This window comes from Sus scrofa, chromosome 13 (genome assembly GCF_054392235.1).
Source record: "Sus scrofa isolate SSC_HxYL_T2T_F1_AM1 chromosome 13, Sscrofa_HxYL_maternal_Yorkshire_Landrace_v2.0, whole genome shotgun sequence".
Lineage (NCBI taxonomy): Eukaryota > Metazoa > Chordata > Mammalia > Artiodactyla > Suidae > Sus > Sus scrofa.
Window position 1 is genome coordinate 223808119 of NC_139395.1, and position 16493 is coordinate 223824611.

The window sequence follows — 16493 nt, forward strand, 5'->3', positions numbered from 1 at the left end:
TCCTCCTTGGCCCCACCCAGGACCCCAAGGCCCTCCCTCTATCACCATAGAGTCTGATAGAGGGTCTGCCAGGTGGGGCTGGGTCTGCCTTGTAGCCCCCAGTCCTGGGGAGTCTCCACACCCACACTCCCTCACCACCCTGGCCCTGCAGGGGACATGGCAGAAGACAGAGGGCCCCTGGTCCCCTGACCTGGCTCCCCCACCACTGGGCCTCGCCCCGAGCTTTCACTGAGAAGTCAGCACCCAGTGCCAAGGACCCCTTCCCGGGACCCCCGCTGCGAGGCTTTGCCGTCTCTTGCTGGGACATGGGAAGTGGCCAAACATCACCGTCAACTCCTGGCCACCTGCTCCTTCTCCTCTCCTGTCCTGTAAGGAGCTGGCCCGGCCACCCCTCACCTCAGGGGAACCCCTGGTGCCCTCACCCATCGGGCAGCATGGCCCATGTCGCTCCATGAGAAGCAGAGGTCCTGCTAGGAGGTTCTGTCCCCCAATTGCTCTGGTGATGGTGCCGGGCTCTGGGGCCCCACACTCAGACATTGCGGGTTCCCTCCCTGCCGCTCAGCTCAGCCCTCCCCAGTCCCCCACTGGTCCCCCACACAGCCTGCACACACTGGTGTGTCATCACTTTACTGGAAGCCACAGGTGACAGAAGGTGATGCCACTGCCCCCAGAGCCCCCCCTTCCTTGCCCCCCACTCCCTGCCCTCTCCGGGCCCCCCAGGACAGGTCTGGAGGCCACCCTGTCGTCCAGACAGTGAGGGGCCACAGCAAGGACAGGGTCCAGGGAGGTGCCCCTCCCGCCGTCACGCCTGCCGGGCCTCCAGCCGGTCCAGCACCAGTGCCGCCTGGGTCTTGGCTTCCTGCAGGAGGCTGGAGATGCGCTGACGGACCTGACGGACACAGGGCCCGACATCGCCACGCCTGCCCCGCCCCGAGCCCGCTGCCCAGGCCTCCCTGCCACCTCCCGGGCTGTCCACTCTGGGTGACCCCGGCCCCTGATCTGAGGGCCCAGAGCTCCTCACGCGTCTCTCAGTGGGTATGGGAGGCGCCCGTCTGTCTTTCCTGAGATTTGGGGCCAGGCACACCCCAGCTCCCCCCTCCTGGTCTCCTCACTTTAGCCATGACTGCCGAGGGCACGGCTGCATCCCCAAGGCCCAACCTGAACGGACAGCTCTCAAGTGGCCTGCGTGTCATCTCGACGCCCACGTGGAGGCCAGCCACCTCCCTGATGGCCAAGCCCAGCCTGGCTGGAGCAGGAAGGTGGAGCCGCTGGCCCTGGAAAAGGCCAAGGGGCTCCCTTTCTGAGCTGGGACGCCTTTTTAAGGATGGTGGCAACGTCACAGAGCACGTGGGTGTTGGCCAGGGCTGGGGACAGGGTGACTGCAGGGGGACGAGACTGCTCCAGGGCGAGACAGGGTGTCGCACAGACCGTGGACACGCGCGATGCCGCGTTAACATGAGTTCCGTCCTCTGCGACTTTTACTCCGACCACAGCAAGAGCGACGTGACCACAAAGGCTGAAGCCGAGGCAACCGCAGGGCTTGCCTGCTCTGAATTCCCACGCCGCCCACCGGGTGACCCCGCCCTGGCCAGAGCCTCACGGGAGGGAGGGAGGGAGGGCAAGCTGGCGCCACAGAGAACCCGAGAGAAGGCCTCAGGACCCCCGATGCTCGGGCCCCACGAGCCAGGCCTCGTCACCAGCGGGAGGCGGAGGAGTGGCTCGCCAGATGGGCACATCCCTCCCTCAAGGACCCGCTGGCCAGGCCCCCGCAGGCCCGCGTCTGTGAACGCACCCCGAGGGCACCCTCCAGGCCTCTCGGTGGGCCCGCCAGAGCCCCTGCTCACCTGGGCCTTAAACGCGTCATCCGTGACATCTTTCAGGTTGATGAGCACGTTGAAATAGGCACCAAACACACCTGTCTCCAGGGCCTTGGCTGCCACCTGCAACAGCCACCAGGCAGGGCCGCGTCCGGGATGGGGTGCGTGGTGAGCTGCGCCCTGCCCACCCCTCAGCCCAGGGTCACGGGCTGGGGCCTCAGGCCTCATGTGAAGCGCAAGTGACGAGCCCGTGGGCTCCCAGGCGGCGGCTGGGCCGTCTCCTCTGGCCCGTCCAGAAACTGGAAGCAACCCCCCCATCCCCCACCTTCTAGCAACTCCTATGCGTGAGGCCCCGCCTCCCGCACGCCACTGAGTCTGGTCACTGGGGCACAGGGTGAGCCTTCGCATGGCCCTCTGGAGCTGGGAGTCACTGGACAGAAGGCCACCCTCGGTGGCGGCGCGGGGAGGATCCAGGGCACGGGGTGGGGGACCACTCACCAGCCGGGTCCACACTCCCCAGCCTCGGGCCCTGACCGCATAACCAAATGCTGCCTCGTGCTGGGCCTGGCAGGAGCTGGCAGCAGGGGGGCCCTTACCCGTGAGCACGCGTGTTAGATGCTCATATGCCCCACCCGGCCGAGGGGTCAGGCAGCGCACAGATGGGCACCAGGAAGGGCCTAGAACTTGAAAACCTCAGCCTCTGTGCTCAGACAGCTGCCAGAACATTCTCAACAACTCACAGGCAGCCACCTTTCCAGGGAGAGGGGACACTTCTCTGCAGCCTCAGGACCAGGCACGGAACAGGTGTCTTCCCTGTAAAGACCCTGTGCCATGGGCTCGGGATGGGCAGCACACGTCCGGGCCTGCTCGGAGCTCCTGGCCCCGAGCCCTCCATGCGCAGGCCGTGGACAGGTGTATGCACACCTGAGAGCCACCCTGGGGCGTGGGAAGAAGGAGCAATGGCCAGGAAGGAGGGGCCGGGGCTTCCTGGGGGACGGTTGGGTATGGAACCTAGAGACACATCTGCGTTTCTGCCCCTCTGCCTGCAACCTTAACAAGACCCTGGATGCCCGCCTAGAAGTGGGTAAGCGAGCCGGCCCTGCGGCTGAGACTGACCACGACGCCCATGAAGAGCTGTGTCCAACCTGGTCCAGTAAACACCCAGGAAAGGGCAGTGGTGCCCACACGCATCCACACTGCCCCCACCGCGCACCTGCAGGTCAGATCGGCAGGCCAGGTTCCCACACAGGGCCAGCTCCTGCAGTGCCGGCCACAGCGAGGCCACCGTCTCCGCCAGCGCCAGGGGCACAGCCACTGCCTGCCTCAGCCCCTCCTGCAGGGCAGCCGCACGCCTGAAAGCGAGGGGCCAGTTGTCAGAGCCGGGGGTACCCAGGGACTGGCAAACCACCCTGCCAGCTCTGCTCCGAGCAGACAGACCCAGGGTGGGGCCCACAGGGAAACAGGTCTCTAATCACAACCCACCCCAGAGAGGGACTGAAGGCCTTTCGAGGTGCCTGGACGTGCGCGGCCCGGCGTAGCACCACCCCCAGCCACTGCCCACTCACCTGTCCTTGTCCTCGGGTGTGTCCTTGGGCAGCTTCATCGCTTTCTGCCAGGGCAAACACAGACACGCAGGGGTGAGTGACTGCGATGGGGGGCCTGTCCCCGCCACACAGGCCCCCGTAAAGGGAAGGGCTCCGGCAGTGCCCACACCACCCTGCAGGGTCAACACCCAGACGTGCTCCTGCCCGTTCTGGGTTGATCGGCCCTGGTGTCAGGCCTGCTGGGAGCCAAAGGGCTAGGCCAGAGGGCAAGAGGTGCCCAGACCCAGGCCCGCCCGCGGCACAGTCTCCGGTCACAGCAACTGTACAGCCTCCCAGATCCAGGCATGAGCTTCAAGGCCGGAACCCCTGTCCAGAAGGTGCCACACAACCAGCGTCCTCCTGGGAGCGGTCCCGCGAGGCGTCCTCCGCTCGTGCTGTGAGCACCTGGCTCCCATGCCCGCCGACCGGCTCTGCCCACGGGCAGGGTCTCTGGACGGGTCAGGGCAGCTGGCCGGGTTCGGGCCCTTCTGCTTTCGTTGTTTCGGCCAAATCACCACCCAGAAGTCGTTACCAGTCTGCTGGCCCGTCAGCAAACAGTCCCCGGACCCGACCGGAGCCAGGTTCCGCCAGCACCGACGCGCGGCTCCAGTCCCCGGCGCTCTGCTCCCGCCCGCGGGACCTGGGCTCTGTCTCCACCGCGCAGCTCTCTGCCCACTTTGTCGGGTCTGCTTCGCGCAGCCGTGTCTGTGTCCACTGGAGGCGGCCCACCGGTCAGGCGTGTTTTCTGATTCCTCGTGAGGCTTGTTTTGGGGACGGAGGGAGCACACGGCCACCTCTCGACGCCGTCTAGGAATTGCTGATGTATTTGGTGGGCCGTAAGGATGTTTTCTGATTTTTTTCAAAAGTCCATCTTCGGAGTTCCCGTCATGGCACAGCAGAAACGAATCCAACTAGGAACCATGAGGTTGTGGGTTCGATCCCTGGCCCCACTCAGTGGGTTAGGGATCCGGCGTTGCCGTGAGCTGTGGTGTAGGTCGCAGACACGGCTCGGATTCCGCGTTACCGTGGCTCTGGCGTAGACCTGCGGCTACAGCTCCGATTCGACCCCTAGCCTGGGAACCTCCCTCCATATGCCACGGGTGCGGCCCTAAAAAAAGACAAAAGCCAAAAAAAAAGTCCTTCTTGTTGCTGACTGGGAACATACACCAGCGCAGTGTCTCCTGTTGTCACATATGTGTGTGTGTGGTGCTCTCACGTGTGTGTGATGATCTCACACGTGTGTGCGTGATGCTCTCAAAATGTATAGAAATGGCCCTCCCGTAGCCCCGCCACTCCACCAGTGCATGTGTGTGTGAGGGAGAGAGATTGCCACTGGCTCTACATTTATTTTCTCCATTTTGTTTTAGGTCTTCTCTAAACTACCCCTTCTGCTATTTTCCTTTTTCTCTCCTTTTTTTTTTTTTTTTTTTTTTTTTTGCTTTTTTAGGGCCACACCCATGGCACATGGAGGTGGAGTCCAATCGGAGCTATAGCTGCCAGCCTCTGTCACAGCCACAGCTACACCAGATCCGAGCCGCATCTGCAACCTACACCACAGCTCATGGCAACACTGGATCCTTAACCCACTGAGCGAGGCCAGGAATCGAACCCACATCCTCATGAATGCTAGTGGGGTTCGTTAACTGCTGAGCCACCATGGGAACTCCCTATTTCTCTTTCCTGTCTTTTGATTAGATTTTCATTTTCTACTCCTCTTCCCATTTGTTCTACATTTATTTGTCTTATTTCTAATTTCGAGTTGGAATTTTTAGCATTTGTTCTTAATATTAATAATTATATATTAATATTTATACGTGTGCTTCTCTTTAAACACCTCTCCATGTCCGAAGTTCACCAGAGCACAGCTGCCTAAAGACCCGTGGGAGGCCGTCGCTAAGGCCGGCCTAGGGGGCTGTTTAAACTACCCAGGAAACACCGCACCCAGGAAAGAGCAAGAGAAAGACTGAAGATTCGATGACATAAAAACACAAACTCGTGCTGTCAGAAACCAGCACAAGTGAGGTCAAAAGTCACGCAGTGCCCCCTGCCTTGCCAGAAGTTGTGGTGAGCGCTAAGAGAAAGGAGAGAAAAGGACCCTTCGCGTTCCTGAAAAGGACATAAAACCGCTGCACAATGCCTGGAAATGCCCCTCCCGCAGCTCCAGGCGTGATGAGGCACTCCTGCCAGGGCAGCACGGCCACGGTCGTGGGACTGGGGGGCAAGGACCACTCCCGGCCTCCATCTGCACAACTGCTACCAGGGCCACGGGGCAGCATCCTTCAAAGGGGAAACGCGCCCACCCTGGGGCCACAACCCTTCCCAAATCACTGCTACAGCCTGCCCACCACGTGCGTGCCCAGCGACGGCTGCCAGCGGTGCGGGGACTCAGCTTCAGTCAGAGGGTCACCTCCTCTGTCGTGACGCCCTCAGACGAGACTGTCCCCAGGTGCAGACTCAGGCTCACATCAGCGCCCAGAGGTCACCCCCAAGGTCACCTGGCCCACGTGCTCCTGCCCCTGCCCATCCCCAGGCGGGTCCGGCTCCCTCCCTCCCGCCTCTCCTGGGTGCCCCCCAGTGGATCTGCTTTCAGACGTGCCTGGGACTTCCTCTCCTTACACTCCGACCTGTGCCCCGGCTCTGACAGACGCCCTTCTCTGCCGCCCTCCTGGACCCAGTCTGGATCTAGCCACCTGCACGTCCCGCCTCACTGGAGGGTCCCAGCTCCGCGGTGGCCCTTTCCGCCGGGGGCTGAACCGTCCTCTCTGACCTCTGAGACGTGACACCCAGCATTTCTCTGGGAAGGTTTCTGCTCCCGCCCTTCCCAGGACCTGAGCTCTTCTGGGGACCCTGCCCTGCTCCAGCGCCTGAAGGTCTGGGTGCCAGCCCTTCAGGGGACTCAGAGAGAGCTGGGCCGGGGGGCACTGGGCCTGGCCAAGCCTGGGGCAGGTGCCCTTCTCCCCTCCCACCCCGCCCTGTGCCAACCCCACTGGGCTCAGCCCTGCCCAGGCGGGAGGCAGGGGCTGAGGGCAGCGAGCCCGCTCTCCCCTCCGGCCCCTCCTCTGTGACCCGGCCCAGGCTTCTCTCTGTCCACAGACCCCGTTCTCGCTGGGGCTGCTTGGCGGGCGGGCGGGGGGCCGTGTGCACACGCACCAGGTAGGCCTCGAAGGCCCGGGCGTCAGCGTCCACCAGCGAGGTCAGCTTGGCTGAGGCCGCGTGGAAGGGCGGGATCAGGCGGCGCATGGTGGCGTCCAGGTGCTCGAACTGGCGCCGCCCGTAGGTCATCAGGCCGACCATGGAGGCCAGCGCAGCACCCTGTGGGGGGGGGAGCTCGTGGGACCCACCAGGCCGGCGCGCTGACCCCGCCGGCCCCGCTCCGCGCATCCCAGCCCAGGCCCCACTCACCATGGCTGCAGTGGCTGCGGCCACAGAGCCGCCCCCCGGGGCCGCCGAGCGGGAGCCCACCTCGCGGACAAAGGTGCGCAGGGGCTTGTGCAGCAGGCTCTGCTCAGGCCCAGCTTCGGGGACCAGGTACCTGCGGGGGCGGGGTGCAGGCGTGCTGGGGGCGGGTGGTCTGCCTTGGGCAGGGACAGGGGATGGGGGGCACAGGGTCCTGGGTTGTTGCTGCCAGGCAGGGAGGCTGGGGCCAGGCCGCCCTCCCCTTGCCCGCACCAGCACAGGGGAGGGGCCTGGGCCCTGTGGGCACCACAGCTGCGGGGTGGGGGCTGACCAGACAGGACAGAGCGAGCCCCACGCCTGGCGATGGAGCGGGGTTCTGGAAGGGCTGCGGGGTGGGGGGGCTGCTCACTCGATAATCCGCTCCTTGGGTTTGAAGGGAGCCAGGGAGTCCAGGCCCAGCCGATTCACCACCTGGAAGAGGGGCCGGTGACCTGGAGTCCCCTCGACGGCGAGGCCCCATTGCTGCCACCCCAGGGGCCTCTGGCCGCCCCCGCCCACCAGCAGCCAGCGAGGCAGGTCCCGGCCCAGCGCAGGGGCCCACACGACCTCTGGACCGTCACCCGGTCACCCGGGCCTGCGGCCGGAAAGAGGCCGGGACAACTGCCTCCTGGGACAAGATTCCAGCTGCCCGGGAGTCAGAGCCGCTCTGGTTCTTGAAGGCCGGGCGGCCTCATCTGTCCAAATGCCAGACTTGCGTGACGAAGAGCCCATTTTACTTAAATTCAAAATAAAGTCGGAAATGTCTCAATTTCAGAGCAGAATTCTTTCCACAGAAGAGCCCTGCAGACGCTTTACAGTCCTGGGGGGCGGCAGCACAGCCCCAGCCCCGTGAGCCTCAGGCTGCACTCTCCACACAAAATAGCAGGTGACGAGCACAGCCTGAAGCAGTGAAGCCCAGCCCGGGGGACGGCCTGGCACCCCGAGGGCTGGCCCTGCGCAGAAAGCCCCAGAAAGAGGAGCAGCAGCATCAAGCGTGTATTCCAGTGCCGGGGAAGCCAGCGGGACATAACGCACATCCTTCCACGCCAGAAATGCCCAGAAAGCCTCCCCTCCCGGAGGCTGGCTCCCCTAGAGGCGTCTGAGCAGCCCCTCCAGAGTGGGGGTCAGACTGGAGACCCCTGAAAGACGACGTTGCCAAGGATGAATTAGGAAAAAGCCACCGGCCGCAGGAAGTAACTGGGGACGTCCTGGTCTTTGACGTGCCTTTGGTGAAGCAGGAAAACATCTCTCCTGGGAACTCTAACCACACGCCTCCCCGCCGGGAGGAGGGCCACGGTTGACACAGCATCCTCTCCCTGCGGAGTCCCACAGCCCCAGGCAGAGCCTCATCTCAAGCGATCTCAGAGGCAAACGCCAGCAGGCATCGGAGAAGTGCCACGGAGCAAAGTACGGAGAGCGGGCCCAGCATCCAAGCCACAAACGCAAGAACACGCATCACGCTGACGGTAGACAGACACGAGGGCTTGCAAAGAGAACTTCAAAGACTGCCGACCTCAGAATTTTCAAAGAGTATGAAAAAGCGTGTGCAAAGAAGAAGAAACGCATCAAACGCATTAATAAGCGTAAACACATGTGGGGGGTGAACGCTTCCTACAGAGGATGCAGCTAGAAAATTCTCGATGCTGCTAAAACTCGCGGCTGGAATTTCAGAGGAACTGAGTGTTTACACGTCCTTAAACTACCTCCCCGCGGAGCTTTCATTAGCGACAAAAGCAGAAACAGAAACGGTGTTGTGACCTAGGCAGGGACGCCAACGTGCAACTCGAGAGGGACCCAGGTCACGCCGTGGGGAGGACACCACACCGCTTCCGTGTCCCTCCCGCCAAGCGCGCACAGCCGCAGCCAGCCCTGGGCCCACAGATAAAGTCCCCAAGGAACCCTGCTTGGAAAATTAGCTTGATTGTGAAATCCAGCCACAGACAGATGGGAAAGGGCAGAGGTCAGAGTGATGTCACGTTCAGAACCAAACTAAGTGCCTGTGCAGAGTTGATACTGCGGATACGGCTCTAGAAGATAAGCATTACAATATGACAGTGTAAAACAACAGCGCAGCCACTGAAATCTGGAGCAGGCATGGCCACTCCCACAAGGGCGTTATTTTCTTGTCTTTCTTCACCAAGAGTGGAGTTCCCGTCGTGGCGCAGTGGTTAACGAATCCGACTAGGAACCATGAGGTTGCGGGTTCGGTCCCTGCCCTTGCTCAGTGGGTTAACGATCCGGCGTTGCCATGAGCTGTGGTGTAGGTTGCAGACGTGGCTCGGATCCTGCGTTGCTGTGGCTCTGGCGTAGGCCAGTGGCTACAGCTCCGATTACACCCCTAGCCTGGGAACCTCCATGTGCCGCGGGAGCGGCCCAAGAAATAGCAACAATAACAACAACAAAAAGACAAAAGACAAAAAAAAAAAAAAAAAAAAAGAAAAGAAATGACAAAAACAATCCATTCTCAATTGCATCAAAAAGAATACAAGACTTAGGATATTAACTTCACCAAGGAGGCGAAAGACTTGCACCAAAAAAACTACAGAACATGCTGAAGGAAGTTAAAGACACGGTGAAGAGGACACAGCCACGTCCGTGCTGGGAAAACAGAGCTGGAGCAGCCCCCAGAGGGATCTGAGAGCCAGGGCCACACAGAATCCTGGACGGGGGGGGCGGATGGCTGCACGACTTATAAATGTCTTGAACACCGCGACCCATAACTACACCCAAAACTGGCTAAGATGACGAGTTTTATGTTACACATATATTAATTAAAAAAAAAACTGAAAAAGTATTTAACCACCAAAAGCAACCCCCCCCCCCCATGTACCACAACAAAAACATCAGGAACTGGAGAGGAAGCCACGACAGGACCAAGTGCCACGTCTGCGACCCCACGGCAGGCCCAGCGCACAGGCCCGACGCGCCCCCCACCGAGGCCCAGCGGTGCCTCAGACACGGCATTTTTGACAAAGGCAATGTTTGTGGCAACCTTGCTTCAGCAGGTCTCTTGGTATCGTTCTCCCAACACTTTCCTGACAGCACCTGCTCACTTTGTGTCTGTGTCACATCCGGTAACACTTGCAGCGTCTCAAACCCTCCGCAGCAGGAAGAGCACAACTCTGAAAGGCTCAGGTGGCCGTCAGCCTTTTTGGCAGTAACGTACTTTGAAACGAGGGATGTACGTGGTTTGGTTGGTGTTTTAGAGAGAATGCGCGGCTGCACAGACAAAGCCCACGGCCGAGTCTGAGCACAACTTTCTACGCGCCGGGAAACCAACACCTTCCTGTGAGCCGCTGAACTGCAGGGGCCCGGAACCGAACCTACGGTAACTCCAAGGTCTGCCTGTACTGACAGGAATTGGTCAAATTGGTACATCTGGATAAAGTCAAACATAGAGCTCAACACGTTGTTGTAAAGTAATCACCAGAATACCTCAAAACCAGAGGAGCTCCTCCATTTAACCCAAAGGAAACCACGGCCTCTCATGCCTAAAGAAAGGATGCGGTAGTCCAGCCATTTCTGCTCAGTTAGTACACACGAAAGGATAAATTCAATCTCCAAAAGCCAAAAACTTTCAGAAATTCAATCATGTGCTCAGTGTCAAAAACTCCCTCGAAAGAAAGGAGTTCCCACTGTGGCTCAGCAGGTTAAGGACCTGACATAGCGTCCATAGGGGTGAGGGTCTGATCCCTGGCCTCACTCATTGGGTTAAGGAGCCCTCATTGCTGTGGCTGCCGTGCAGGCCTGCAGCTGCAGATCCAATTCGACCCCTAGCCTGGGAACTTCCATATGCCACAGATGGGCTGTACAAATAAAAATAAAAAAACAGAGGAGGCGGCGGCCAGGCCTGGAGGACACGAGGGGTGCCGGCCAGAAGCCCCCCCACCGCCCCCACCCCGCAGCCGGCCCGGCCCCGCCCCTCCCCCGGCCCCGCCCCTCCTCCCCGGCCGACCCTCCTCCCCGGCCCCGCCCCTCCTCCCGGGCCCCGACCCCCCACCAGCCGGATCCGGTGCTCGTCCTGCAGCAGGAAGAGGTTCTCCTTCTCGCAGTAGAAGGCGGCCGCGTCCAGGAGGGCCTTCAGCGGCACCAGGCCCACCAGCTGCGAGCCCACCACCGGGAGGCTCAGCTCCTGCGGAGGTCGGAGGTCAGGACGTGGACGCCCGGAGTGCTGGGCTGGAGAATGCTGCGGGGGGCGGGGGAAGACTGCGGGGACCCGCCCCCCTCACCTGGGCTTCTCTGCAGGTCTCCTCGAAGACCGTGTGCAGCCCGGTGACCTCAAAGTCCAGGAGGTTTGTAGACACCTGAGCCAGGTTCTTCTCGTCCAGGTACCAGCCGATGGCCTGCACCTTCTTCAGGCGTCCTGGCTGCGAAGGACGAGGCTTTCCCAGACCCGCCTGCCCCTCCGCTCCGGGGCCCTGAACTGACAGCCCCTTCCTTAGCCGACCCGAGGCCTCCTCCTACCCGAGCCGAGGTGGGCGGGGCCTGAGACTGTGCCGGCTGCCCTGACAGTGGGGGGCGGTGGTGAGAGGGGGTCCTCCTCCCTCTGCCTCTGCTCCCTCATCTGAGCGGGGGAGGGGCTGCCCACCACGGGAAACCCAGGCCCCGCAGGGTCAGCACCGGGGCGCCTGTCCCCCGAGCTGCAGGGTCAGAGCAGGCCCTGCCACCGGCCAGCACCCCACCCACGCCCTTGTCCCTGGGGCTGTGTCCCTTCCTCCCACCCACCCCTCACTCAGAGCCCAGCTCTCGCCCTTGGAGCCACTCAGGCCACCTGGGGGGACCTCTGACTTCAGCCAGAGCACAGAGGATCTGGGGGTTGCTATGCTTTCATGTTGTTTTTGCAGAACCAAGTCTGCAGGACGCAGCTGCCCCCGGCCCGGGCTCTGGGGTGGGGGCTGCCAGGTGCACATGGCATCACCCTCCACCTCCTTCACCAGGTATCTCGGGGTCTACCTGTGTCCAGCTTGAACTTTCTGTGAGAGGGATGCTCAAACTAGGTGACAGCCACTGCAGCAGACTTGGTGGATCGGGGCACCTAGGGGTCCCCGGGGCACCTGGGGGTACTGGGGGCCCCCGAGGGCACCCAGGGCTCAGAAGCATCTGTTTCCCAGCAGTGGACACCCTGGTGGGCTGGTCAGCAGGTCCACCCGTGGCACCACCCAGCCCCGACCCTCTCTGGCTGGCCCCTCGGACTCCACAAGGACATGCTGGCCCTCGGGGGTCCCGGGCACAAGCCGGCGGCCGCCCACCTGGTCCTTCCCGCGGCCCTGCTCCCGCAGGTCGAGGGCAATGCGGTGCGCCTGCTCCCTGGTGCTGAGCAGGTTGATGTTGAACGCGAGGAGGAACTTCCGCGCCCCCGCGACCGTGGCCCCCCAGCTGGGGACGAAGGCGCTGGGGCCGAAGTCAGGGGCCCACTCGGCCTGCTTGAGCTGTGGGGACACCACCAGGTGAGGGGGGACGAGGGCCCCCCGCCCTGAGGGCCCGCCCCAGACCGCCCGCCCTGGCGGGGGACACGCACCTTCTCAGGGAGGGCCTCGTACTCCCCAGCCCGGAGGGCGGGCAGGGACTGGCGACCGGCCGTCCGCGCCGCCTCGCCGTAGAGGTACACTGCAAGGGGAGCCTGCTCAGGCCCCGGGCCGTGGCGGGGCGGGACCCCCACCCCTGGAGGGGGCAGACGCCCCCCATCGCTGGGCGTTAGCAGTCACTGACCTGGGCACTCCGTGGGGGCCACGACCCCTCCTCTGCCCCGCCCCTGCCACCCCTGCACAGACGCCCCAGAAAAAGCCACTGCCCACCCACAAGAATCAGGAGCAGACTCGAGGGGCTGGAAGGATATTCAGATTTGTCTCCAAAACGCATTTTCCTTGAACCATAAGCATGTACACACTTTAGGGAACGCAGACAAAAGGGAACGAAACTCACCAACCGCCAACACCTGCACAAGCTTGGTGACACCCGGCGTGCTGTGCCCCAGCCCCGGCCCAGCCCACAGCGCAAGGGCCGGGCCTGCGCCCCAGGCTCACAAGTACCCGGCCCGCCCTGCGCTGGGCCTTTCCTTGGTTGGGTTAACGCCCCAAAGCAAAGTCATCCTGTTGGGGCGCGGGCGGTTTAGGGCCCTCCGTGCTGCCCAAGTCCTCGAGGAACAGCCGCTCCATCCCGCCGCCCGGCAGTGTCAAGCCGCGCCTGACACGGCCCCGTCTGTTCGAGCGGCTTGTACCAGTTTGTCTCATGGTGGGAGAAGTGGCACATACTCCTGCCATCACACACCTGCCCCATAGGTTCCTTTTCTTAAAATCCGCACGTTTAAGGATGCGAGGGCGGAGATCCAGGAGGGACGCCCGCTGCTGATAGGAACGGACGTGGGGAGGGTCAGGCTGGGCCCCGCACTCACCTGGCACCCCCAGCTCCTCAGCCAGCCGCTGGCCAAAGGCCTGGGCACAGCGCACGCACTCGTCCATGGTGACACCGCGCACCGGGATGAAGGGGCACACGTCCAGGGCGCCCATCCGAGGGTGCTCCCCTGTGGAGAGAGGGGCAGAGGCGGTCCAGGTGTGGGACGTGGGGCGGACGCATCCGCAGACACGACCGCCAACTACCAGCCCGGTGCCACAGCATCTTCCTGGGGGACCCCACCCTCTCCTGAAGCCACGCGGACGAGCTCTCGGTAGTGGGGGGGGACGGCCTCCACGTGCTGATTACAGAGCGTCCTCTCTCTCTTGTCTTTTTAGGGTCACACCTGCAGCATATGGAGGTCCCCAGGCGAGGGATCGAATCCAAGCTACAGCTGCTGGCCTACACCACAGCCACAGCAACGCGGGATCCGAGCCACGTCTGCGACCTACACCACAGCTCACGGCCACACCGGATCCTTAACCCACTGAGCAAGGGCAGGGATCGAACCTGCATCCTCCTAGTTCCTAGTCGGGTTCGTAACCCACGGAGCCACAGCGGGAACTCCAGAGCACCTTTCTCTTAACGGAGTCCCGCTGGGGGTTAATGGTCAGCAGTCCCCGCCGCCCCCTCCCCGCAGGCGGCGCCCCCTTCGGAGGTCAGCCTCCGTCTCTCTCCACCCGTTGGGATCATTTGCAACTTCCCTCCCCCACTGTGAGTGGCCACAGCCCCTGCCCTTTTGACCAGCTCCCCGTGCGTCCACCGACCTTTGACCCTACCGCCCAAAGAATGTGTTTGGTTTGTGGGCTATTGGCAGGTCGGGCCGTGTCCCCACACCCGGGGCCTGCACAGGGCTCTCGGGCCCCCTGAAACGTGGACGGGGTCCAAGGAGCATCTGGCCGGCCATCAGCCCCACGCCCTCTGCAGGTCCCGCAGGCCAGGCGGCCGCTGCGCTCAGGCCCTCACCATGGTGCCTGCTCATGTCGATGAGCTGGTAGGCGGCCCGGGCGGCATTGAGGGCCCCCTCCACCACATCCTCGGGGCGCCCCACGAAGGTGTAGACGGTGCGGTTGGTGGAGGGGCCGGAGTCCACGTCCAGCAGCACGCAGCCTGGGGTCTGAGCCACCGCTCGGGAAATGGCATCAATCACCTGGGGACAAAGCCAGCTCTGCACCTCAGTCTCCCCACGTGGAGGAGGAAGTGGGAGCGGCAGGGGGGCCGTGCCCTCTGCCCCCCACAGATGCGGGCCGGGCACTTGGGAATTCCCCAAAGAGCAGGAGCCCTGGGGACGAGGCAGCGGGAAGCGCCTCCGGGAGAAAGTGAGGCAGGAAGCAGACACCAGGCAGAGGGGCGGCCGGGCCGAGAAGGTGACCTTCAGGCAAGGTCACAGAGGGTCAGGCTCCCAGGAGGCCTGCATCTGGGGAGGCCCATGAAGGGCCTGGAAGCTTCCAAGGCTGCAAGAAGCCCCACCCGGCACCCTGCCGGTTTCCTACAGATCTCAGGAGCATGAGAACAGCACCCACCTTGCAAGACAGGGGGTGCAGTGCACGGCGCCGGCGCCCGCACACAGCCCATGGGGTGGGCTGGAGGGTCCCGTTTTTACAGAGAAGCCAAGTCATCTGCCCTGGCTGCCCGCTGCCCTGTCCCCACTCCCCACGCACGTCCCTTTAGAAGATAAGCCCCCACCCCACCCTGAGCCTCCTGTGCTGCCCCCGCCACCCCCACCCATGACACCTCACCTCCTGGTTTTTCCCCTCCGAGAAGTTGGGGACACATTCCACCAGCTGGGACATGGCCCAGCCGCAACCTGGACGCTCCTCTCACAGGCAGAGGCGGGAAGGAGGGACAGAGCTCTGGGCCCCGGCGGGTCCTTTATACACTTGGCAGGCCCTCCCCGGGCCCAGGCTTCTTATTAACTGAAGCCGAGCGCGGAGGGCAGCGGGGCCTGTGCAAACACAAGGCAGACCTGGGGGTGGGGGGAGGGCAGAGCCAGGACCCCTGGAGCTGTGGGGGGCGGGGAGGAGGGCGGAGGGCATGGGCTCCCCTGGAAGAAGCACCTGTGACCTGCCCCACTCCCAACCCGGGAAAGTCCTCACAGGCCTGGCCTCAGGTCAGCCCAGGCTCCAAGCCAGCTTGGCCCAGGCCCCCGGTGACCCTCTGGGTGGCCCTCCAGCCTCTGCTTCTTCATGTAACAGCCGAGCCTCAGGGCCACAGGGCGATGAGGGTCTGTGAGACCCCAGCACTGGACCTGGCTCTCAGCAGAGGCAGCTCCGCCTGGCCAGGCAGGAGAGCTGGGGGAAGGGTGCATGCAGGTGCCTGGGTGCTGCCCATGGGGCAGGCAGGGGAGGCTCGCCTGAGAGCGGCTGGCTGTTGCTGGGGCCAGAGGCTCCCACTAGGGGGCGACACACCCCAGGTCAGAACCACAGGGCCCTGGGCTCAGGGGGCCAGCTGGGTCAACTCCCACCTTAAGTCCTTCGAGGATTTGTTTTGCTTTTTTTTAGGGCTGCACCTGCAGCATATGGAGGTTCCCAGTCCAGGAGTCTAATCGGAGCTGCAGCTGCTGGCCTACAACACAGCCACAGCAACGGAAAATCCAAGCTTTGACTGCAACCTATACCACAGCTCACGGCAACCCCGCATCCTTAACCCACCAAGTGAGGCCAGGGATCGAACTCGAGTCCTCATGGATACAAGTTGGGTTCTTAACCCACGGAGCTGCAATGGGACTTCCTCCTTCGTAGTTTTTGAACAGGGGGTGTTTCCATCCCGCAAAGGCCCACCAGTCACGTGGTCATCCTGGCAGCCCATGGACCCCCACAGGCCCCTCCCAAGAACCGGCTGCACCCATGTGTGGCCTTCCCAGAAGCAGGCACCCCACACAGCCTTGGGGCGGTCAGTGTCGGAGGTGCTTGCCACCACAGGGGTCTCTCAGGTCCCCAGCCGACTGGCCCTTGGGAAGCCCCCCACCCCACCCAAGCAGCCGTTCACGGGGACTGGGAGAGGGGGACTGGGTGGGCGACTGTGGGTGAACATGTGTGTGTGGCGGCCGTACCGCCCCCAGGTCCCAGGAGGGGGTGTGGGAGCCCCAGCAGCAGCTGGCACCCTGCAGGCTCAACCAGGGCAGCTCCCAAACCCAGGTCCTAACCCCAGGTCCCACCCAAAAGAACCTGCAGCCCCCCCCCGGGGGGGGAAGTGCCTGTCAGGTGGCCCTGCGCCAAGCAGAGGCCCCCACAGGGTGGGCGCTGGCACCTGGGAGGGGAGGGCAAGG

General features: G+C 63.0%; 1 protein-coding gene across 1 annotated transcript; it reads right to left on the reverse strand.

Annotated features, from left to right (window-relative positions):
- Positions 1-612: 612 nt before the first annotated feature.
- FTCD (formimidoyltransferase cyclodeaminase) lies at positions 613-15045 on the reverse strand. The gene is given in 14 exon segments (NM_214275.1): positions 613-889; positions 1845-1940; positions 3031-3169; positions 3383-3426; positions 6551-6712; positions 6803-6932; positions 7206-7267; positions 10836-10967; positions 11065-11202; positions 12085-12264; positions 12354-12442; positions 13227-13355; positions 14192-14375; positions 14965-15045. Coding segments are annotated over 14 exon segments (1626 nt in total). The 5' UTR covers positions 15019-15045; the 3' UTR covers positions 613-802.
- Positions 15046-16493: the final 1448 nt, after the last annotated feature.